At 52.5% G+C, this 22221-nt stretch overlaps 1 protein-coding gene across 1 annotated transcript; it reads right to left on the bottom strand.

The window, feature by feature from the left end:
• Positions 1–2624: 2624 nt before the first annotated feature.
• On the bottom strand, positions 2625–22205 carry LOC121108174 (junctophilin-2-like; the record flags this gene model as incomplete). Its single annotated transcript, XM_046905070.1, has 6 exons — positions 2625–2739; positions 3713–3810; positions 4999–5777; positions 9223–9341; positions 17739–18522; positions 22154–22205. Coding segments are annotated over 4 exons (1560 nt in total), but the record flags the coding sequence as incomplete, so codon positions are not given.
• Between the last annotated feature and the right edge of the window lie 16 nt (positions 22206–22221).

The raw sequence follows: 22221 nt of genomic DNA, 5'->3' as shown, positions 1-22221 counted from the left end.
GTGTGAGGCATCCCAGGTTGGAGCCTGGCTCACCTCCTCCTCCACGTCTGGGGCTCTGACGGATCAGCCTTCCCCTCCGAGCTGAGCCATCCTCTAGAGAAAACACAGCCAACAGGTTATTTATGAGACAAGGTCTGAATTAGCACGTGCCTGTCATCCAGTGCAAGGCACTCGCAAAGATAAACATGGATACAGTGAGCAGATAACTGTTTATTATTGCACGTATTCCAGCAGAACAACCAACAAAACTCCAGACAGCAGTACATGGATTGTAGTACACAGCTTGCAAAATCTGTGATGAAGGTATTTTTGTGTGAAGAGTGAAACATATCTGCATCTTCGTAAGACCTGAAAAGTATAACACAATATCCTATTCAGTTTTGAAAGCATGCAAATTGAGGTAAATCTGTTATTTTGCATCTAAGAAAAGGAAATCCCTAAGGGGCTATATGTCTGTGTATATATATATGCATATCTCAGTGCAATACGGATATATTTGTACGTCACATAAAAGCAAAACTACCTACTGTTCTCAGAATGTTAATAGGAGGAAAGCACATTACAGTGTGCACATCACATGCATAAAAAACAGGGGCACGAGCAGGGGGGTAATCTCAACAGTGTTGAAAAAAGACCCTTCTTTGTGCTTGGTGATAAATAAAAGCCCCTCAGGTCTCTCAACGGAAATTGTCTCGGTAGCTAATAAAAGCAGCTGACGTATTGAGAGGATGAACGAGGATAAAATGCCAAAGGCAGCAGAGCCTGGGGTTTGCAATACATTTATATTTCAGAAAAGAAAAAAAAAAAAAAAAAGGAAGAAAGAAAGAAGCAAATTGCTACTAAACTATGCTCTGTGGAAGTGTAGATGGTGCTGCACAGCTTTCTCAGGACTGGTACAGCCACATAGCTTTTAGGAAGGGATCACATTCACTTCTCCCACAGTGAACACCATGTACTTGCTACTGTGGCAATGTTCCTGAGCTGAATAAGGTTAAAAAACAAACTTGGTTCACAAAGAAAAGTACTGAATTATTCTCACTCTCTCATATCATAATTAGAGTACATAAGTTAGGCAGGTTTTGCCCTGTGTCTCCAGTCAGTGTAAACTCCTGCCTGTCTGCCATTCGCCTCTGAAATCCTTTCAGACTGACCTTTGGAGCAGACTGGCCATCTGTTTTTTCCCTCGACCATCGCTTCCACGTTCTTTCCAGTCTCTCAGGTTTTCCCACCCAGTCCTGTGCTGTGAGACTTCAGAATACACAGAGGTGCACAACCGACTATAAATAACATTTCCGATTAACTTAAAAATAGATACAAAATACATATTGCTCTTAAAAGAAGGAAGAAACAGGTCCAAGCACTCAGCCTCACACTAAACTGTAACTTCATCTGTGCCGACTTTCTAAGCTCACACTGCTAAGGATCAGAGCAGATCACAGTGGCAACATCTCCTTCCAAAGGTCACTTCTCTATTGCAGCCTTGGGAAGAATTGCTGCAAACTGTCCAGGCCTCTAAGCCTGGCACACAGAACAACAGCTCTATTGCCCCTCTGTGCTCTACCCTTGCTGAAAGGCTGGCTGCTGCATAGTTTTGAGCGCAATGCCCAAACACACTGGAGTCACTCGGGTCTCTGCACCTTTCTCCTTTCAGGAATAACCTCACCTCTCCCACAACAGCCACCCTGCACGCTCTGCTGGGAAAGGCTGTCCGCTTTGTTTCGGTGAAAAAGCAGCACTGGAGCCCCCTCACAGCTCAGCACTACGAGGAGGAGGAGGAGGAGGAACCTGTGGGTATACAGGGGTATTGTTCAGTAAGTACCTCCTTTCAATTGTAACTCGCACCATTTTCATAGGGAAAAAAGAAAAAAAAGGGGTAAAGGGGCAAATTCAGCACATTGATTTCCTTTCCCGTTACAGAGGGAAGTCACCCGCTGCAAGATGCTTTCACACACAGCATTGCTGGCGGCACGAGAGAGCTTGGATGGTGCCCAGCCCTGAAATGGGCACTGTCTGCACCCGCAGCACCCCTGGGCACACCAGCAGCCTCACACCAGCCAGCCCCTCACACCCCACCCCGCAGCCCCGACCATGGCTCGTTGGCAGGCATGGACAGGGCTCCGGTCACACTTCACCAAGCCCAGTGTCAGCATGCTCCCCCTCTCAGTCCTCCGTACGTGGAAAACGACTCCATATGATGGGGAAAGGAAAGACTTTTTGCTTGTCCCTTTGAATAACATACGAGCATGGAGGGAGACGCTGCCCAGCCCTAGCCGTGGCACAGCTCTCAGGAGTCATTTTGGTTGTTGCACATTGTTGCGTTTTCAGGCCGTGGATGATACTCTTTGGGAAACCTCCAACATCAAGTCAACCAAGACAATTACAAAACACAGTGCGTGGATGAGACCTTCTCACTCACTTTCCTACAGCTAAAGATAAATTCCTCATCCCTGGCATGACAGGGCAGTTGATGGCTTTGGTGAGAATAATTTAAGGCAACTGCCATTTTATACAAAGAAGAGAAGGAGGTTGAGTTGTAGAAATTCGGCCTTTTTCTTGGTAGATTGCAGAGGCCAGCCACAGCCTGGGAGCAGGGAGACTGGACAGGGGATCTTCAGGTACTTTTGCTTAAGGTTCATGTTTGCAGTGCAACCTTGGGATCTCAAGTCCTTCTCATAGGTGTTTCCAGGTGACTGAGATTAAATCCCCACCAAGGTCCATGGTCTCAGTGAGCAGCAACGCCTGTCCCAGACACAGATGAATGGGAGAGTTAAGGGGGAGCAAAATACGCAGTTGACACATAACCATTGCTGTTTGCATAGCTTTCATCTCTGCAGGCTGAGTGGCAATTAATACACCAATGAAAGCAGTGCCCAGCAGTTTCATCCCCAAAAAAGAAAGCCTAATACACCCACTGAAGCATGAGAGGAGCACTTTGCTCATGTGAAGCCCAAGGGTCAGGCTCAGCCCTGATGTTGTTTTAGCCATAGTTGAGCCCAAGGTGACAAAAATCTTGTGCAAACTCACAACACATTCCTGTCTCCAGAATCCCCACAGCCACAAGAAACCCCACAGGATTTTATTCCACAGAACTCAAATGCAAGCCCACACCCTAACTCAGGTGAAAGACTTGAGCAAGCTCCAGTTTAACTTTAGTCAGATACACACTGCAGCTCACACTGATCGTTAGTAATTCAAGCACGTAACAACAGCGGTGGAACTAGCACTGGTGCAAATAGATCTGAAAACTCCAGTTTCACATTTTCTTTGTGCTTCTGCCTCTTGCTGGGCTGAGTGCCAAGAAATATTGCAACACACAAGATATCTGGCTTTTAAAGAGCATATCGAAAGTGTTTCTTGCAGCATATTTGCAGGAAACATTTCAATTTAGCATCGCACGTTCTCACACTGGAACTCTCATTCTTTGAACCACATCCTTCCAACAGGGAAGGCAAAACTGCACTGCAGGACTGCATTCAATAAAAACAGCTCAATTTTGAGGAAACCAATAAATATCCACTGAAATTACTCCACAGATTTTGGAATAGACAAGCGATAACTGAGAATCTCAACACCTATTGAATAAATGCTCATATATTTCTATTACCAGCTCACTCGTCAATGAACGACTTGTGTTGGCAGTAAAATTGGTCAGCTATAAAATGTCCACAGTGAGGTCTACAAACTGAGGACAAAATCTCATCGCCTTTCTTACCTTGTCCGAGGGGGACCTCATGTCAAAAAATGTACAAATAGGATGGCCAGACCAATGTTCAGTAAGATGACCATGCAGATCACAATTGTGATAGGTCCCTGGAAGAAAAAACAATGACAGAGTATTATGCACCATAGGTCTAAGTGAGGAGACCTGATAGAGCTGCCTTGATTCTGCTGTTCAAATGTATGAAAATCACCCATTCCAATGAACGTGCATCCAGCCTGAATTTCAAACCAGCTGAATATCTATCACTACTCTACTATTTCTCCCCTGCAAATGCCTTAAAGGAGATCCTGGCCATGTGCACAGAACAAGCCAAGCCCATTTCAACCTGTTCCTCTGAACTCCTTTCTCCTTCCAAACACATCATCTGTGTTTGTAAAGCCGCCACTTTCAGGATGAACAGATCCATCTGTATACTCTTATCTCAGACTAAAATATTTCCAAGTGGTGCTTTTTCTAAAGTCACAGTGGAATTGTTCCTGTCAAAAGGACCATGAGAAGAAGCAGGCTAACAAAATGCAAGGCGTTACAGCTGCATTTGCTCACAGCAAAATGAATCTCGGGGAACAGTCTTTTAAACCCAAGAAATCAATTGGTGATTTGCTAACATGGATCAGCTCGTAAGCTGCACCTACAGAGGCAAAGTAATGGATAAAAGTAACACATCCTTCATGTTCCTCCGAACTTTCCAAACCCATGCAAAGGGATGGGAAAAGGGGAAGAATGTAGGAAAAAAAAATCATAAAATGTCTGTTTCCCTCCAATTTTGAAATTCCAGACTTACTTGCACTGGACCCACCATGGAGGCCCTCACAGCCAGTGACATGGGAAGGGCAGGAGGAAATGACCTTCTGTGCCCCCCACAGATCTCGGGGGACAAAGCAGTGTGGGAAACATCTCCAAAGGTGTTTGTGAGGTTGCCAAGGCCCAGGGCTGACCCCCAGCATTTTGGTCTGCATGAAGCTTGGGCTTGGAGAGCAGGCTTCCAAACCAAATGCTGGTCCCAAATCATGTTTGAAGCCCATGCTGAGCAAAAGCTGGCAGGTGAAAATGGAGAATCTTCTCCAAAAGGCTGTGGGGGCCCAGAAAGAGCCCCTAGACGCCTGTCTGTGCCCACTGCTGCCCTGAGACTCCAGGCCCCTTTGGGGAGAGAATCAAGAGAGGAAAAACAAGGCTGAAGGAAAAGCAGTTCCTACAATGGAAAAGGAACCAAGTTGCTGCTGCAGGGCTGTCCCAGGAGCACCCCCTCCACATCCCCCAATCCGCCATCACCACATCACCTCATCACCCTCCTCTGCGTCCTGCGCTGCTGCCACCGCCACCGCCGGGGCCGGGCTCCGCTTGGCCCCCGCCTTGTGCTCCGTCCGGCCTGGCGCCCGGCCCTCAGTCTTTCTGTCAGCAGCGGGCTCGCTCCTGCTCACTGCCTTGTGCTCGGGGCTGGGCCGCTGCCTGGGCTACTTCAGCTCCTTGGGATGCGGCTGCTCCGCCTTGGCCTCCGCCTGGGGCGCGTGCCTCTCCGCGGGCTCCTGTGTGGGCACCGGGGTGCCCCCGCGCCGCTGAGGCTCTCTCTGGGGCTCCGGGGATGGCGGCCCACGCTCAGAGTGCGGCTCCTCCTCATAGTCCGCAGTGGGGGAGACCGGGGAGGTCCTGACGGCGTAGCTGTGGTAGCCCTTGTAGTGCTCGACGTCGGGCTCACGCGCCATGCGCTGCAGCGGCCTGATCTCCATCTGCTCGGCCGGCCGTACTGCGCCCTGCGAGGCCGGACGGCCTTCGCCATCGGAGGCCCCACCGCCACCCGCCCCAGCCCAGCTGCCGGGCCGCAGGGCTCCGTCCTGCTGAGGCTTGGCCCGCTTGGCCTCCGGAGGGGTGGCGGCGGGACTGGGGGCTGGGCTGCGTCGGCGGGGGGCCTCGTCCTGCTCGTGCAGCTGGGGGCTCTCGGGGGGTGTTGGGGGTGGCGGGGCACCTTTGGGCTGAGGGGGTGTCGCTTCCTCCATGTTGACGGCGTGCTCTGCGTTCTCCATGATCTCCTGCAGCAGCCTCCGCTTCTGGTACTCGGGGCCTGCAGAGAGAGGGGTGGTGGGAGAGGGTCTGGGGGAGGCAGCAGGGCTAGGGCATGCTCAGCAAGGGCCTGGCTCTGTGCTCCACGTGCCAGCACCCCATCTGAGAACAAAACGCACCAGCCCAAACCCACGGCTTGCAGCACCTTGCTGTCACCTCCCCCTGAGAAACAACCCTGGCTGTCTCAGGACATGTTTTTTTAGCTGCAAACTCACCCTGTGCTTTTCCCCTTTTAGGCTAGAACAAGCTCCCGAGAGAATGAAGTGAGGCTGCATTTTCCACTGCCTGCCCCAAACCAGAGCCTGTTTCCAGAAGGTATTTCCTACAGACACAGATCCCTGCCTCACACTGCCCTGTAGGGAGGAGAAGGCCAGGAGCTCCACATGAGACTAAAGGAAAAGTAAAAACCTGCACCACCCCAGCTTTTTGTGGCTTGGAGTCACACAGAAGGATTATCCTGAACCTAAAGGGATCAAGCTCACATCCAACCTTTTTGCTTTTCTTTTTCTTTTCCTCTTTTTTTTTTTTTTTTTTTCCTGGCTGGAAAGCTCTTCACTGTGGCTTCTTTGGTGTCTAACAGAGTGCAAACCAACAATTACATGGGGAGGCGCCCTGCCTCCTCAAGGAAGGGAGGTATCCCCAGGTGATCCATCTTCCGTTGTGCTCTATGGCAAAAACACATTTCTTATGCACAGACCGGGGCTGGCAGTGAGGGCCAGCCCTTCCCTCTGCACTGACACAGGCACCAGAAAAATCAGCTGGCACCATCACACAAGGTGACTCAGGGCTTCGGGTTTCATTCTGGCCACATCTCCCATGCTGACTTGTCAGCTCTTAGCAATGCTGCTGTCACTTCAGTTATCATTAAATCTTTACTTCTTGTTAACCCTGGGCCAGGTCTGCAAAGCAAATCGCTGAGGAAATCAAGCAGAGCCCGGCACTGAGGGCACTCCATCATTCTGTGGTGCTGGCAGAGCAAAATCCACCAGGGAATGACCAGGAAAGTCTGAAAAATAACTGCACACAGTACTCTGCATAGTGGGACCTTGACAGGGGGCCTTGCATGCCCCTGCAGTGCCTGTAGCAAAGAGAACATGAGCATGCTCCTCATAGGCATCGTGGGGTTGCAAATCAGCACGTCCAAAAGAAAGCACCTGCTTTTGGAAATGGTGTTGGTCTCATTCTGCTGAATCCTAGTAATGCTGAGAAGTGCAGACGTACAGGGCTTGGCACGTGCTCCTGAACAGCACAGACCCTGGAGCCACACTGTCCCCAGCTGCTTCATGGTTCCTCCCCTCCTCTCCTCCACCCCAAGGACTAACGCAGACTTGACCCTACTCTGGAAATTGGAGATTGGTGCTTCATTCCCTCTAATAAATCACGGGTGTGATTTGCACGCTGCTAACTCCTGCCCACTCAGGGCAATGTCTCTGCTCCGAGGGGGTGGTGGGGAGAGAGGGCGCTGGTCTTAGCTTCTCTGCCCTGCCTACACGCTCCTGTCAATCAGCAGGCGACCCATTCAGGGCCATTTCTTTCTGGCTGCAAATGGATTATTTGGAAGCCTTTTCAACAGTTGTTCAGACTCCTCAAAATAGGCTGCCTGCAGCTCTGGGCTCCTTGCTATCTCTTGGTGCTCTCTTCTCCTAAATAGTTCACACCAAAACTCCAAGCTGCCTGGAAGGGACTGCACAGCCCAGTCCTCCTCCCTTCCCCAGCATCCATCTCACTTCCTTCACCTCCCGGACAGTTTAGCAAGAACATTTTAGCAAGAACTTTGGCTTTCACCCCTCCCCTCTAGGTCTTTAGGGCTGATATCCTAAAGGAAACCCACAGCTAAATACTTATGTGAGGCTCTCTAAGCAGGACTGTCCTGTCCCTAACACAGGGATAGAGGAGGCAAATGCAGCTGCCAAACACTGCCAGGCTCTCCTGGATGCGTGACCAGATGTCACAAGCAAAATCTAAGGGTGGATTTCTGTCTTTTTCTTCTTGCAAGAAGATACACCTCTCCTTGTTATATTCTGATCACTTCATGAATGTAGAGATTAAAAAGAATCATAGAAGAAAAACACACACCAGCCCCACACGTGGCCACAAGACCCGCCGTGCACAGACCATCTCATTTGTCTCATTCAGTTGCTACAGGTGGAAGAAGTAACCCAGCTAGGTGTCAAAAACCTTCCAGCAGGAATTTCAGTTTCCGTTCCTTCTGCACTATAAATACCCCAGTGTGCAAAGGGTGGATGTGGAGCTGTGAGTGGCAGCTGAGGGGCTTACGCCAGGATCAAGTGATGTTTAGCTATTGTTAAATGAAGTGTCACATGCTGGCTCATGCCTGTGCCCAGCCACTGTGGTGGTTCCCAGCCCAAAGGCAGCTCTGAGGCCCTGTACTGCAGCAGGAAGGGGCAGCTCTGCACTGCTCCACCTCCCTAGCTTGTAGGTGCAGGACAAGATGGACATGCAGGGAATTTCAGCAGATCTGTCAGTGTGTCTGTCTGGCACTGGGTGAGTGCTGTTCCTGCTGCCTGCCCTGAGCTGAGGTACTGCCACACCGTGGAGGCACTGCAATCAGAGCAGCAGGTTTTGCTGAGTAGCAGGCAGTGTTTGGCTTCTATCCCCAGTTTTGATGCTGTGACGGATGCTGGACATTTGATCCAGGTAACAAAATCACATAATAAGAAAGATAGGCTATGAAACATAGGCGTTTGGATCTTTTTTTTTATTTTTATTTTTTGCTCTGCTATTACCTCCCTTCTATGAAAATGTAAACTTCCCAGAAAGAGCACAGGTCTATCTAGCCTGTTCTAGGGAAAGGTAATGGCACTGACAGTGCTGCTTCTAACATTACACTTCCTATCTACTAATCCCCAGCGCTTGCTCTCAGAGAAGGAACCTCTCCAGTGTTTTCTCAGCCATATAATTAGCATATATATATATATATATATATATAGGAAATTAAGGAAATAATATTTTTTCATTATCAGCTTTCGTACAGGATATTACAGCTCCTAATTAGCTGAACCTGACTGCACCCTTGGTGCGGTTTGTGGCCCCACAGGATACGAATTATGAGTCAATGTGCAAAGCTGTTCCAAGTAAAAGCCACTGCAGCTCAAGGGGTGTATCCACAGGAGTGCTGCAGACAGCCCCCAGCTCTCTGCTGGCCCCGGCAGACATTGGGAGGGCTTCATAGTGAGGAGAAAGAGGCAGGGAGCTTGGAGGGCAGCAGACTTCCTGCAGGCTATAGTAACGCCTTACAACAGGTAAAACAGCAGTGTAAGGAGGTCAGCAAATTATCCATGTGCAGGGGGCTGGCTGAACTTGTGCAAAAGTGGATCCGAGACAGATAGAAGGGCAGCTTCTTGAGTTATAAAGTGGGAGAAGCATTGGAACAGATTCCCCAAGGAAATTGCAAAATCCCTCTTACAAGAAGCCTCTTGTCTTACCTGGCTGGTAGAAGTCTGGGGAGAGCTCCCTGGCCATCATCCTGGCTATGCCCGACTCGTTGTTAGCTGCCTGAGCTGCCTGCTCAGAGCCTTCAGCCTTGGCTTTGGCATGAGTTGTCCTGCAGAGGGAAGAGGGGACAACACGTGAGCACCGTCTGAGCTGACATCGGCCCAGAATTTCAGCAAGGGGCACAGAGTGTTGAGGGCTGAGGTGCGACCAGCAAAATGGAGCAGGTACATTTGCAAACATGAGCATGTTCACGCGTTGCAGGGAGGCAGCAGATGGCGCAAAATGGACTTGCCACCATGCTGCAATTCACAAAGATGCCCGCTCTGAGGAACGCCTGAAGCACCTTTGCAGACATCACAGGAGAGGGACAGCAAGGTGATGGCTGGGCACCGCGGCACTGTCACCACCCCTGAGCGAGCTGCTGCACCTCACCAGCAGCAGCATGCCTCTTGTCAGTACAACTGACATGTTTCACCCCAAATTACACTCCTAGAGCTCTCCAGCAACAAACTCTGGCTTGTCCAACGCACTTCTCTGCTTGCAGCAGTCCAGGGGCTGCTCTCACCAGGCACAAGTGCTTGGAAAGGCACAGCCATTGCTTCCCTTGCAGGACTCCGTGAGTCCTCTCTGCCCCTTCCCAGCACGCCTCCTGCTTGCTCCCTAGGGCCATCGCAGCTATTCTGCTGGCCGGCTCTTGTATTCCTCACATGCCTTGCACTCAGGGCCCTATGACCTTTATGCTAAAATCAGGGCAAGCTTTGCAGCCCAGCTGCTCACAGTCTGGGAGGGAGCTGACTTCAAACAGAAGGATCACACCTTAAAAATTAGGGAGGGTGAAGCACTGTATGCTCAGCTGCTCTGCTCCACCTGTGGCTCGTGGAGGCTTTCCCCATGCCCTAATGCTTCCCAGGGTTCCCTCTGTCTCTCCTGCTGCATGCAGCAAAGAATGCACTGGCAACACCAGTGCAAAACCACTTATTTTTGAGCAGGTGTGCAGTTAGCAGCCCCTTCAACACCAATTTATTACGAGTTTAATGAGGTCATACAATGTCTATCGAGCTATTTAAACGATACTCAGACTTTTTAAACTCAGGTTGGAATTTCATTGGTCCTTTCCCATTCAACTCAGATGCAGCATGCAGACAAGGCTAGCTTTACCCTGAAAACTTGACAGTTGCAATGAAAAGGTGATAGAAATGCTGTTCTGAGACCCTGGGGGAGTAGAAGATTATATACACGCGCATACACACACACATCACTTTGAGTAGCTGTAGGGAAAGAATTAAAGGCAGGGCACTAATCCCAACTGATACAGGCACCGGTGTGACCTGACAGGGAGCCGAAAGTGCTGCTCAGTGCCCTGAGATAGAGCAGAGGACGTGGAGCTGCTGTGCCCGGGACGGCGTCTCTCTGGGACGTCATTCCACTGCCGCAGACGTGGCTCACCCCTGCCTGCACCCACACCTTATCTCCTGCTTTCTCTGCAGGCTGAGCTGCCTGGGATTGCTGCCATTCTTGGTCTTTTTATCCAAAATTCTTACAGCTCCTGAAACACCCAGAGAGGCTTTGTGATGAGGGAGAAGACGGCAGTTTTAAGCCACTGCTCACAAGCAGGGGGTCTGAGGCAGCTCTGAACAGAGAAATCACCTCCTTTTTTGGTAGCATGTAATCAGTGTGATTAATTCCACTGAAGTCTGGCAGTGGCTGAGGGGATGGCTCTGTGCTCTCCATGCCCAGGGACCAGAGGGGGCTCAGCAAATCCCAGGGAGCACAAGCCTGCATGATGCCAGCCCCGCAAACAAGCTCACAAATGGGGAGCCCAGCTCTTCACCCTACAGGATGTGTTCCAGCCCCTGCCTTCATCCTGCTCTTCTGGGATGGGATTCGCCACACAAGGATAAAACCTTCCTTCTCAGCCACTTGGTGAACAGATAGAGGCTCTCCTGGCCACTTTTCAGACCCGGCAGGAAAGGGACAGCACCTGGAAGCAGAGGATTCCTAGAGGTATCTTCCTCTAGAAGTAGCCTGGCAGTGGACTGAATGCAGGGTCTGCTCGCTCTGCTAGTAGGGGCAGAGCTGCACTTGTGCTTATGTGGTACTAAAGGAGTGCAGATGGATCCTGGCATGCCCGGTGACAACACATGGTGCTAGAGGTGGCAGCACAGCTCTGGAGTACACTCTGCTCTGCTGGAACACTGTGACAATGCACAGCTTGCAGGGAATGGCCCAGCCGTAACAGTAACATCAAGCTCTCATAGAGTATTTCTGAATGTATTATTTATTCTGGCAGTGCCAGGGAGGGGAGCTCAATGGAGAATAATACGTGGCCACGGTGGCAGAGCAGCAGACAAATAGCAGGCACCCAGGGGGAGCCCAGGGCACAACCAGCAGCAGCATTCATAAGCCCATCTTCAAAGCAATGCCGGCAAACGAGCTGTGAGCATTACATGTACCCAACTGGGGGCCAAGAATCCAAAGAGAAGCCTTCAGAAACCAGTGCTGGTGCTCCCCAGCCCAAGAACAGATGCACGCAGTGGGGACAAGCGCTCCCTACCCAGAGCAATCTCAGGGATCACAGTGACTGCTGCGGGACGCTGGGAGCAGGGAGTTAAATGCTTCACTTCTCCCCTGGCATGGCTCTAATGCTCTAATCGTTTTTGTATTAGTGTGCAGACAGAGCTCCTCTCCCATCCTCCCTGGCCCTGTCCCAGCAGCGCTGCCCGCTTCATTCCTGACTGCTGCTGAAATCCCCTGCGGACACACGAGCGGCAGCTGAGCGCTGTGCTAACAGGTGAGGCCCAGAGCCACACGGCAGGACCATCTCTTCAGACAGTTTATGTGGTTTTGCACATCCACATAGGCTTAGCCTGTAAATGAAGCTGGAATTAGCAGAGAATGCTGCAAATACCAGGAGGGCTGGGGCACCTGCAGGTGCGGCGATGACCTTGTGGCCAGGAGCAGGGGGAGAGTTGAGCCCTCCGCCTCAGCTACTGCACATCCACGTACTGAGAGAAACACAAACCCATCTGGCACTGTCCTTCCCTCTCCAGGGACTCCTTGTCCCATCAGTACAGCAAACCGCCCTCTGCTCGATTCAGGTCCCCTGGGGACAAGTGTGCAAATTGGGCTAAATGCCATGCTGTCAGCACGGCCGTGCGGAGCACAGGGAACACAGGCAAGTTCAGCACGCTTCCATGGTCATGCTGGTGGCATTTTGTCCTTCTGAAGAACCCTCAGATAACAGTTTGTCTTGGCAGGGATGCTTGCAGCACTCAAGAGATAGAGGGAAAGCCGCAGAAGTGCTTTTGCTGACGGCAGCATGGTCCCTTTCATGCTTCTGTGTTCACTTTGCAAGGGAAGAGGACAAACAAAGCACAGCAGGATGGACACTTTCTGGCTTCTCCATTTTCCACACCACCTTTGGCGTTGAGGCCATCCTTCCTGCTTACTCCCAGTCCATCTCCTCTGTGCCTCTATCTCTGCCTGCACAAACACAGATGCCAACACACCTCTGTTACCCACTATCCCCACTTGCCTGTATCCAGCCCATGGGACCAGAACCCCCTTTTTGTTTCATCTCTTGTGCCACATTCCCTGTCCCAGTGTCACCCACCTGTGTGCCCCACCCAGGGCCATCCCACCCCAGCAGCCAGGCATACATTTTGCTGTCCTACTGCTCTTCTTATTCTATCATTTGTGTGCACAGACCAACTCAGTTTAGACTCTGACACTCCCAGACCTGAGGCTGTGCTGGTTTATATCACGGTCTCTGTGCCTGCAGGGTGTGATCTGTGCATAAAGCAACACAAACTGCCTCCTATGGGAGACATTCACATCGCTGTAAAGGAAATCCCCAGAGAGGAACCACCCTGTCTTGCAGAACAACCCTGCCTTGCAGCCTCCTTCCTGCCAACCAGCTCATGAGATGCTCTGGGGTTTCTGCTGGCTGTACCAGCACTTACACTGAAGCAGTGGCACTGTGAACTTTGCTTTGTGAACTTTTTGAACCTCATCCTGCATAAGGAGCACAAACAGTCCGTTCTGTCTGGACAGAAGCATCCTTTACTGTGCTTTGCTTCAGGAGCACCTGGCAAAGCTCACTGCGACCTAACGAGCTCAGCAAGCATTAGCCTTTATGATTACTTGGTAAATTTTTAGAATACCGAAATGTTATCCTCAGCTCTAAATAGCTCAAAGCTACTTGCATCTTTCTCCAAGGGATACTTCCCCTCAGAACAGTTAAAGTGACATTAATCTCACAGCAGACAGACCTGCAGCTGTCTGCAAGACGACAACCGACAGACCCTGGTCCTGCAGCAAGAGCACCACAGGGATGTCTGGGGGGGAAGAAAGGGAGATTTGCTGCTGCTGACTGACCCCACAGGTGTTTAGGGCCATCCTGCCTGGGCAGGGCAGAGCATGGATCCGGCCACATCACAGTGGGTTGGCCCAAGGAAACAGAAGGGCTGCTGTTTCAAGAGAGCCCAGGCTGACCCAAGAGCTCTGCCACATAGGCAGCATTGCAGCCCGAGTGGCTTTTACCTGAGTGCCAGCCCTGGGTCGGGTCAGGAGGTGGGCATTCTCTCTGCGGCACTGCTGCCTTCTTCAATTGGAAGTTTGAACAACTTCTAACTCAGATTTTCTTTTCAGGTTTCAGTAATCTAATCTAAAATCTAAATCTCCCTGTTACCCTACCGGAGCATGAGCGAGCCTCAGAAAATCCATGTGAGGTGGAGGAGAGCAAGACAAAGCCATGCACACCCTGCGCTGAAGTCAAAGCGTGTTTCAGCCCAACACCAGGCCTGGCCAAAGATGTGTCTGTCAGCGCTCATGGCTGCAGCCAGCCTGGATGGAGAGGAGGCTGCTGGGGGAGGGATGAGGGAAGGGTGAAGGTGCAGCAATTCGGAATGCTCTGCTGCTCTCCCAGACGAGGAGTGCCCAGCAGAGCACCTCACGGTGCAACATGCAGCCGAGCCGGAGCTGCTGCTGGCCATGGCTCCCAGCTGTCGCGCCCGGCAGCGCTGATAAACCCCCGCTATGCGCTCCCTTATTTAGTCAGGACGCTGTGCTGACTGCAGCGATTCCCGGACGTCATTTGCACCTTCCATGAGCCCGAGTGCTTCGGCTTGGGAAGGCTGGGAGCAGCGGGACGGCTGGCAGGGCGGCTTCGGGAAGAGATACGGGGCCACGGATGTGAGCTGAGGGCTTACATATCCAAGGGGCAGGATTGCAGGGCAGCTGTACATTCAAAAAATGTTCAGAATGTGATAATTCCCAGTGATATCCTGCAGTCACAGAGCATCCAGCTGCTCAGACTGCAGGGCCAGCATTTAGAGACAACAGGTGAAGCACACCAGCATCCTTTGTCCCTCATAGCTCAGTTTCCCATTGGTCCTACGGTCCGGCAGACACGCTAGTGCTGTTAGCAGGACATGTACCCATCCAACCAGCTGGAGACTGGCCAGGCCCACGCCGTGCAGGACGCGTGGCAAAGTCCCTTTGTTGAATTAGGTCTGAGTCAGTGGGAAGTACAATGGCGTGCAGAGGAGATCACAGCAGGCAGTGCTACGTTGGGACGGAGACACTGATTTTGTCCCCCAAAAGCCCCAGCAAGAAGGAAATTTGTGCTGCTGTGAGCTGTGCAGCTACTGAGTGCGCAGCTTCAGAAATCAAACTTCAAAATGCAGCCAGCCCTGCTCCTCCTCTTGCATTCTATTCCATCCTATCCCATTCCATTCCAGACGTCAAATCAATGCCAGATCCATCCTCAGCCCCTCGCACAGGTGGAAAGCAGATGGATTTCCAACCAGAGGGTTCAGGAGGGACCCAGGCAGGGTAGGACAGCACTGGAATGGACAGGAGCCACCCAGAGAGCCAGAGCCCAGCAGGCACTGGGACCAGAGCTGTCTGCAGCCCTCCCGCTGCACTCACACACCAGCACAGCTCGGTGCCTGGCTCTGCTCAGCACAAGTGCTGCCTGCCTGCGCATCCCAGTGCAGCCACGTGCCTGAGATTCCTACAGCACAACCAACAGAGGCAGCCTCGGCACTTGTGCTTGTTTTCCTCTGAATTTCTACATCTTAAAGAGCCTTTTATGGTGTAAAGGAGTGAATTCTGCTCTACACTCCCCAGCAGATAGATTGCATGTTAGCTCAGCTCCTTGAGGGGCTCCCTCAAGTGCCAGAAGCAAATAGAACCCAGACACTGCACACAGTGATGGGGGCACATGGAGGCAGCCAGGTATGGTACAGCCCAGCTGCTCAGTCCCGGCAATTAATTCCTAGCAGTAATTGCATGGAGACATCAGTCCTCCCCAAACAGCAACTCATGTGGCCTCAGAGACATTTCTCATGTAAGGCACATGGTGCCCTGCAAGGAGTAATATAAACATTCAATCCAGGGAACTCCACCTTGTAGTTATGGGCTGGGGAGACATTAACAATAGCACAGCCCTTTATAAGCCGTAATAATTTATTTGCACAGCCCGCATGCAATTATTCTCTGCCGTGGGTGTAGAACCTGAGGCAAAGTTCAAAGCCAAAAGAAAGTTGGTGACAGAGCTGGGATTTCTTCCTAGGACCCTTTCTAGGCAGAACTGTTTATATTTACACTTGATCCCAGGGCTGAGTGGAACAGGAGGGAGAAGCAGTGCAGCGTGAGGTGGGTGTTTACAAGGCAGCAGCAGAGCCAGAGCAGCACGCACCAGGAGTGAAGGCGGATGGAAAGGGTGAGCTGCAGCCCGCAGCCGGGAGGAGATGAGCGTTGGCTCTGAGGTGGGTTGAGGACCACTGGGACTGCGAGTGAAAGCTGCCCTGCACAGCGCTGTGCTTCCACGAGCCCTGCGAAGGGAGGGCGTCCCGCAGCAGTGCAGTGCAGTGCAGTGCAACCTCTGATTTCCTCCAGCTCTGAGGTTTCCTTAATAGGAAATCATCTCCCAGCCGTGCCGGGAGGGATGCGGTCCCCTGCGAGGGCAGCGGCTGCATTCCAGCCCCTGATGGAAAGCGCTGCACAGCCGCTTTTGATCCAACGTGTAAATAGTGTATAATAAAAAGAGGCTTATATAAACGGACTGACTTCTCAGGGAGCGGCTTTTGCAGCTCCAGCCTCCTCATTTCTGGGTGCGAGCGTTGCTGCCGCGCGCTGCTGCTGGGCACGGTGGGGCCAGTGTTGGTGGAGCCTCCCCAGCAGGACGGGGTCTGTGACACTGCTGTCCCTGCATGACTTCTCCTGCAGTCTGGATGGTTTCTCTCTGCTGGTTGTTCAGGCAATGGGGCTTAGAGAAAAACAGTCATATTCCCTACAAAACTTCGAAGCCAGGAACACAAACAGGGTTTGAAAATAAAGAGCCCTCCCCAGGGTAATTATTTCCTATGACTACATGGTAATTAAGCAACTTTGATAACTAAAAAGGCACAAAGCAGAACAGCACTGCAGCTACAGTCGCCTCCCAGCAGCCCAAGTACAACGCAGGTGCCACAGTGTGGCCCCGAAACCATGGTGACAGAGAAGAAGGGGGTCACCATCAGTGTCCCATGAGCCCTGTGGGGTCCCTATCACTGGGCAATGACAACCCCAGCCGCAGAAACACAGTGCTACCACTCAGACACACGCAGGGATGGGGCACACGAGCAGGACTTTCCCCTGCCACCCCCAGAGCTGATCCATCTCACCCTGGCATGGACACAAGGAGCCATCAGTGCTTTCCTCTGCAGCTCCGTGCTAACACAGCTAATCCTGAGCACTGCCCACCCGTCTGGTCCCAGAGCATCTCTGCTGGTGCAATGGAAACAGAAGGGACGCGAGGTGACCATGAGCTGTTGCACACACCACACATGCTGCTCCTGCCCATCCGACCTGCCCTGGCTCCACAGCCCAAGTTCAGAGACCAACAGGCTGAAATGCATTGCCAGAGCGGAGGCAGCCTGGAAACTGCCCACCCTGCCATACCATGGGCTCCAGGGCAGAGCCACGCTTTGCTGCAAACAGTTTTCCTTTGGGATGCTTGCTACCTATGAGCCTCTTGGAATTACCACAATCAGCATTCCCATTAACATCACCACGGAACTCTGGCAGCTTGGTGAGGCACCGGGTGATCCCATCTCACCGGATCATCCCACCATCTCACCAGCTCCTTGTGCCCACCAGTCCCCAGCGGTCATCAGCTCCCCCAGCCGACGGGAGTGGGGGGACAGGACTGGGCAGGTTGAGAAGAAGGAAAGGGTTTTGTTGGAGTCTGGTTTTACTGTGTGGGTGTTTGCCACAAGGACTCTTCAGAGGCTGTAAAAGTATGAGTCAGGCTGAAAAAGGAGATGGAGACAGCAGAAAGCTGGAAGCTCTTCCCCATTTCACCGCATGTCCTGAACACCCACCCCTGGGCTGCCATAAGGGCAGTAAAACGAATTAAATAGAAATTGCAGGGAGCCACGTTTGACCCCATTGCTGTGCTCCAGAGGGACACGTGGGACAGAGACCACGAGACGCCACCCCCGGGACCCCACGCACCCACCTGGATGCCGCGATCTCCGACTTCTGCCTGGCGATGGCTGCTGCCCTCTGGGCCCCCTCCACGCTCCGATCCACCTTCTGCCAGATCTTGGCGCTCTTCAGAGGTATGACGCGCTTCTTCATGCCCTTGACGAGGACGTTGTGGCGGTATTTGCCCTCCTCCTTCTTGCCGTCGGGCAGCGTGGTGCAGCCGTAGCCGTGCCGCAGGTTGTCCAGCCACTCACCCTCGTACTTCAGCCCGCTGGAGCGCTCGCTGACTCCGTAGCCCGAGCGCTTGTCGTTCTTCCACTCGCCCATGTAGGTCTCGGTGGTGGTGGCGTCGATGTCGGACTCAAAGGGGGGGTACTCCTCTCCCTCCGCCCCCTCGCCCAGGCTGGCTGTGGAGGTGGCATCGCTGGCGGCCGAGCTGATCCCGCTCTCGCTCTTGAGGAAGCTGACGCGGCTCTTCTGGCTGGCCAGCGACGACTTGGACTCGGACTTCTTCAGCTTCCCCAGCAAGGAGCCCCTGCGGAACAGACCCCCCTTCTTCACCTTGCCGGCCTCGGCGTCGGCGTAGAGGCTGAGGGCGAAGCCGCCGCGGGTGATGGTGGGCGATGCGGGCAGGCTCTCGGGGTGGGCGGCGGGGGAGTCCTGCTGCGGCAGCGTGCCATTGCTGTGCTCGCTGCGCAGGGAGGACAGGGAGGTGCGCAGCGGGGAGCGCACCACCGAAGCCATGCCGTAGGGCACGCTCTGCCGCACGCCGTAGCCGTGCCGCATGCCGTTGGTGAACTGGCCCTGGTAGGTTCCTGAGGGAGAGAAGAGGCAGGTGGTGAAGCAGCCGCACGAGGAAAGGCACCGCGGTTTGGTGCCCGCCGTGGGACGGGGGCAACTCGCTCTGCCCTCCCTGAGTCCAACACCCAGCAGCATTCACCGACCCGCAAAAGCAGCCACGAGGGAGCAGGGACAGAGGACACGAGGTGATGCTGGCAGGGGACAGACCTCCCTCAGCATCTGCACCGGGATACATGAAAATAAACTCAAAATAGCCAAGTGAGTGCACACAGCTGAGGTCATTCGAGTAGAATGTTTTTCAAAGTCGATTCAGAACAAGCTTTACGATACCCAGGAATGGAACAAACAGTCTCTTCTTGTACACTTGCATTGGTGAAACAGCAATTTAAAGTAAAACCTGGTGTCAACAGCACCTTGCACATCTATTAAAGTTTAGACACACTCTTCCATTTGTCTTGGGGATGCTACCAGGATACCTCCAGAAATGCTGAGAAGAAACAACCTCATTAGAAACAGACAGCTTTCTACAGCCACTATTTCCAGCAGCGGGGGGCTTGATATTATATATACACAGAGCAATACTTAAGAAACCCACAAAAATAAACAGAATTCCCTGAAGACAAGACTGTTAAGCTAAGCATTTGGTAGGTATTTGGTTAAATTCTCCTCCTCCATTACAAGTGGATGAAGTAGTGCAGTGACTCATGTTAGACCCACAGCTTTTGGAGGTGCTCTATGACCTGCTGCAGCTACTGCCACCATGGAGGACTAAAGGAAAAAGAACAGACTGCTTTTAAAACACATTAGCTTTTTATTTAGGTTGTTTAGACTTAGACAACCTATACTTCATTTCAATTGCATTCATACTATCCCACAACACTTTAAGAGAGTTAAACTGCAGCTGTTTTTGATTATACACCCAGAACTGCTGGAAGAAGAAATAGGAAAGCAGGACAAGTGATTACTCTGCATGCTGCGCTTGGTCTTTACAGGACCTTTTTTTAAGCTTAAGTACTAAAAAACACAAACCAAACCAACAAAGCCCCACACTAATGAACCCAACCAACCCACTCAACACATTTTCTGGCCCTCCCTGCCTTTGTTTTCAGCTTACAAGAAGCAGATGCACAATTTTGAGTTAAACAAATCAGAGGTTCACAACAGAAGCAGGTCAAAATTGTGAAAGGATCTGAACTGCCAACCCCAACTTTGCTTAAGTCACCCAAAAAAACTTTCCTACCCACCCTGGTAGCCAATGCTACTGCTTCATTTCATGTTTGAAACAAACAAACCTTTTCATCAGTGTAGCCTCCATTGCCACACGTGAAATTCTTTACTCAGGTGTTTTGCTACCCTCATCTCTGCAAAGCTACCTCATAAGAGGATACAAATCCCAGTGACTGACTGAGTGCTTCTGGAAACAAGGGCTGTTTGCTGGTTGCCACACTGCACAAGTTCGTGTGGGTTGTGACCAGATCATAATTTCAGGCCTTTTGCTTTATTTGTTTTCAATCTGCAAGAAGAAATCATACTTGACCAACTTCTTCTATGAAGAAACGACTGGCTCGGCAGACAAGAGGAAAGCAGGAGATATTTTAACTCTGACTTCAGCAAGGCTTTTAAGCACCACCTCCTGTTAAGACCCTGACAGAGAAATTGATGAGGCCTGGGCTGGATGAGCCAAGGAGTTAGAGGTGAACAGCTGTGCAGGGTCAGGCTGGAGGCTAGTAATAAGTAATCTACCCCAAGAGTCAACAGTGGGTCCACTCCTGCTTAACATCATCATTATGGATCCAAATGATGGTGTATACTGCACCCTCAGTTTGCTGACAGGGGCAGGAGGGGTAGATACACCCAAGGGTTGTGCTGCCATCCAGAGAGACCCTGACAGGCTGGAAAAAAAGGGGGCTGACAGCAACCTCACTGCAGCTCAGCCATGGGAGCTGCAAAGCCCTGCCCCCGGGGAGTAGCTCCAGGCACCCGGCTGTACAGCAGCTTGGCAGAAAAGGCCCTGGGAATCCTAGGGGATACCAAAGGAAAAATGAGCCCACAATGTGCCCCTGCTGTGAAGAAGGCTCACAATATTCAGGGCTACATTAGACAAAACGTTGGCAGCAGACTGAGGGAGGTGATTCTTCCCCTCTGCTCAGCACTGACCCGCACACACTGAGCCCTATTCTGGGCTTCCCAGTACAAAAGAGACATGGAGCTACCGGAAACAGTCCAATGTAGGGCCACCAAGATGGTCAATGGAGTACTTCTGTGAGGAAAGGTGGGGAGCTGGGGCTGCTCAGCCTGGAGGAGGCTCAGGGAGAGCCTCATCAGTGTCTCTGAACAGCACCTGAACAGAGGGTGCACACAACACAGCCAGGCTGTGTTCAGCAGCACCCAGCGCCAGGACCAAAGGTGACGGGCACCGACTGGAACACCAGGACTCTGTCTGAAAAATCAGGAAATACTCTACTTTTTCTGAAGCACAGAAAATAAGAAGTTTAGGTAAGGAAAGAGGAGCAATCAGCACCTCGATGGTTCAGTTGCTTAAGCAGATAGGAGCTGGTAACTACTGCTCCAGCACAGCCTCACTCCAGTTGCAGACAGCTCCCCATGTTGCCATTCCAGCTGCTCGCTCTGCTCACATTCCAGCTGGACAGGCCTTACTGCAGGCAGCCATTGTGACACATGCAGAAGGATGACGGACCACAACAACACTGAGGCACACACTGTCCCGTGAGTCACACAGCACATAAACACGGGGGAAAGAGGCTGAGACAGAGCCTGACTGTGTGCTGCTCATCAGAGCATGGAGTTATTAAGACACTCAGCTCAGTAAGGGCACTGACTGAGGTAAAACATACAGTTCCTACACCACAAAATATTGCCCTTGGCCTAAGAATAAATTCCAACACAATCACAAAATCAATCTGTAATCCCGGCCTTTGAAACAAACAAACCCGGAATTCCATAGAGCACAGAATATGGAAGGGACACATAAGGACCATCCCGCGCAACTCCAGGCTCCGCACACCAACACCCGCAGTCGGACCCGACGCTGACATCCTTGTCCCGACGCCTCTTCGGCTCCGGCAGCTCAGGGCTGTCACCGCTGCCCTGGGCACTTTGGCCCACGCCCACCGCCCCGCAGCCAACAACCCTTTCCCGATCCCCACCCGGACCCTCTCCTTCGCTTCACGACCGCAACGGCAGCGCGAACGGATCGCAAACCGCGCCGCAGCCGCCAAAGCACTCCGCGACCTCTGCGGTACGGACCGCCTTTCCCCACACACACAGCGACACCGCCAAACGACGCGCAGCTCACACACACACAGGGAATGCCGCAGCGCAGCGCAGCGCAGCGCCATGGCGGGGCCACAACGGCAGCCGCGGCCTCACGGCCCCGTCCAGCACAGCTCAGCACAGCAAGGAACAGCAAAGAACAGAACAGAACGGCCCGGCCCGGCCCGGCCCGGCCGCCCCGCAGCGGCCCCAGCACCAGGCCGCGCCTCGAGGCACAGCGCCGTCCCGCCCGACCCCTCGCGGACTCCTCGCGGACCCCCGCGCGCCCCGGCCCGAACCCGCAGCGCCCGGCAACGCCGACGCCGACGGAGCCCAACGGACGCTCACGGCTCTCCGCCTCACCGCGCTCACCGCACGCCGCTCTCCGCCTCACCGCAGCCCGGCGCCGCCCGGATGCAGGCCCTCAGCCGGAAGCGGCC

The sequence above is a fragment of the Gallus gallus genome, chromosome 37, assembly GCF_016699485.2.
Source record: "Gallus gallus isolate bGalGal1 chromosome 37, bGalGal1.mat.broiler.GRCg7b, whole genome shotgun sequence".
Taxonomy (NCBI): Eukaryota; Metazoa; Chordata; class Aves; order Galliformes; family Phasianidae; genus Gallus; species Gallus gallus.
The sequence above is the reverse complement of the archived record's forward strand: the minus strand, read 5'-3'. Positions and strand labels throughout refer to the sequence as shown.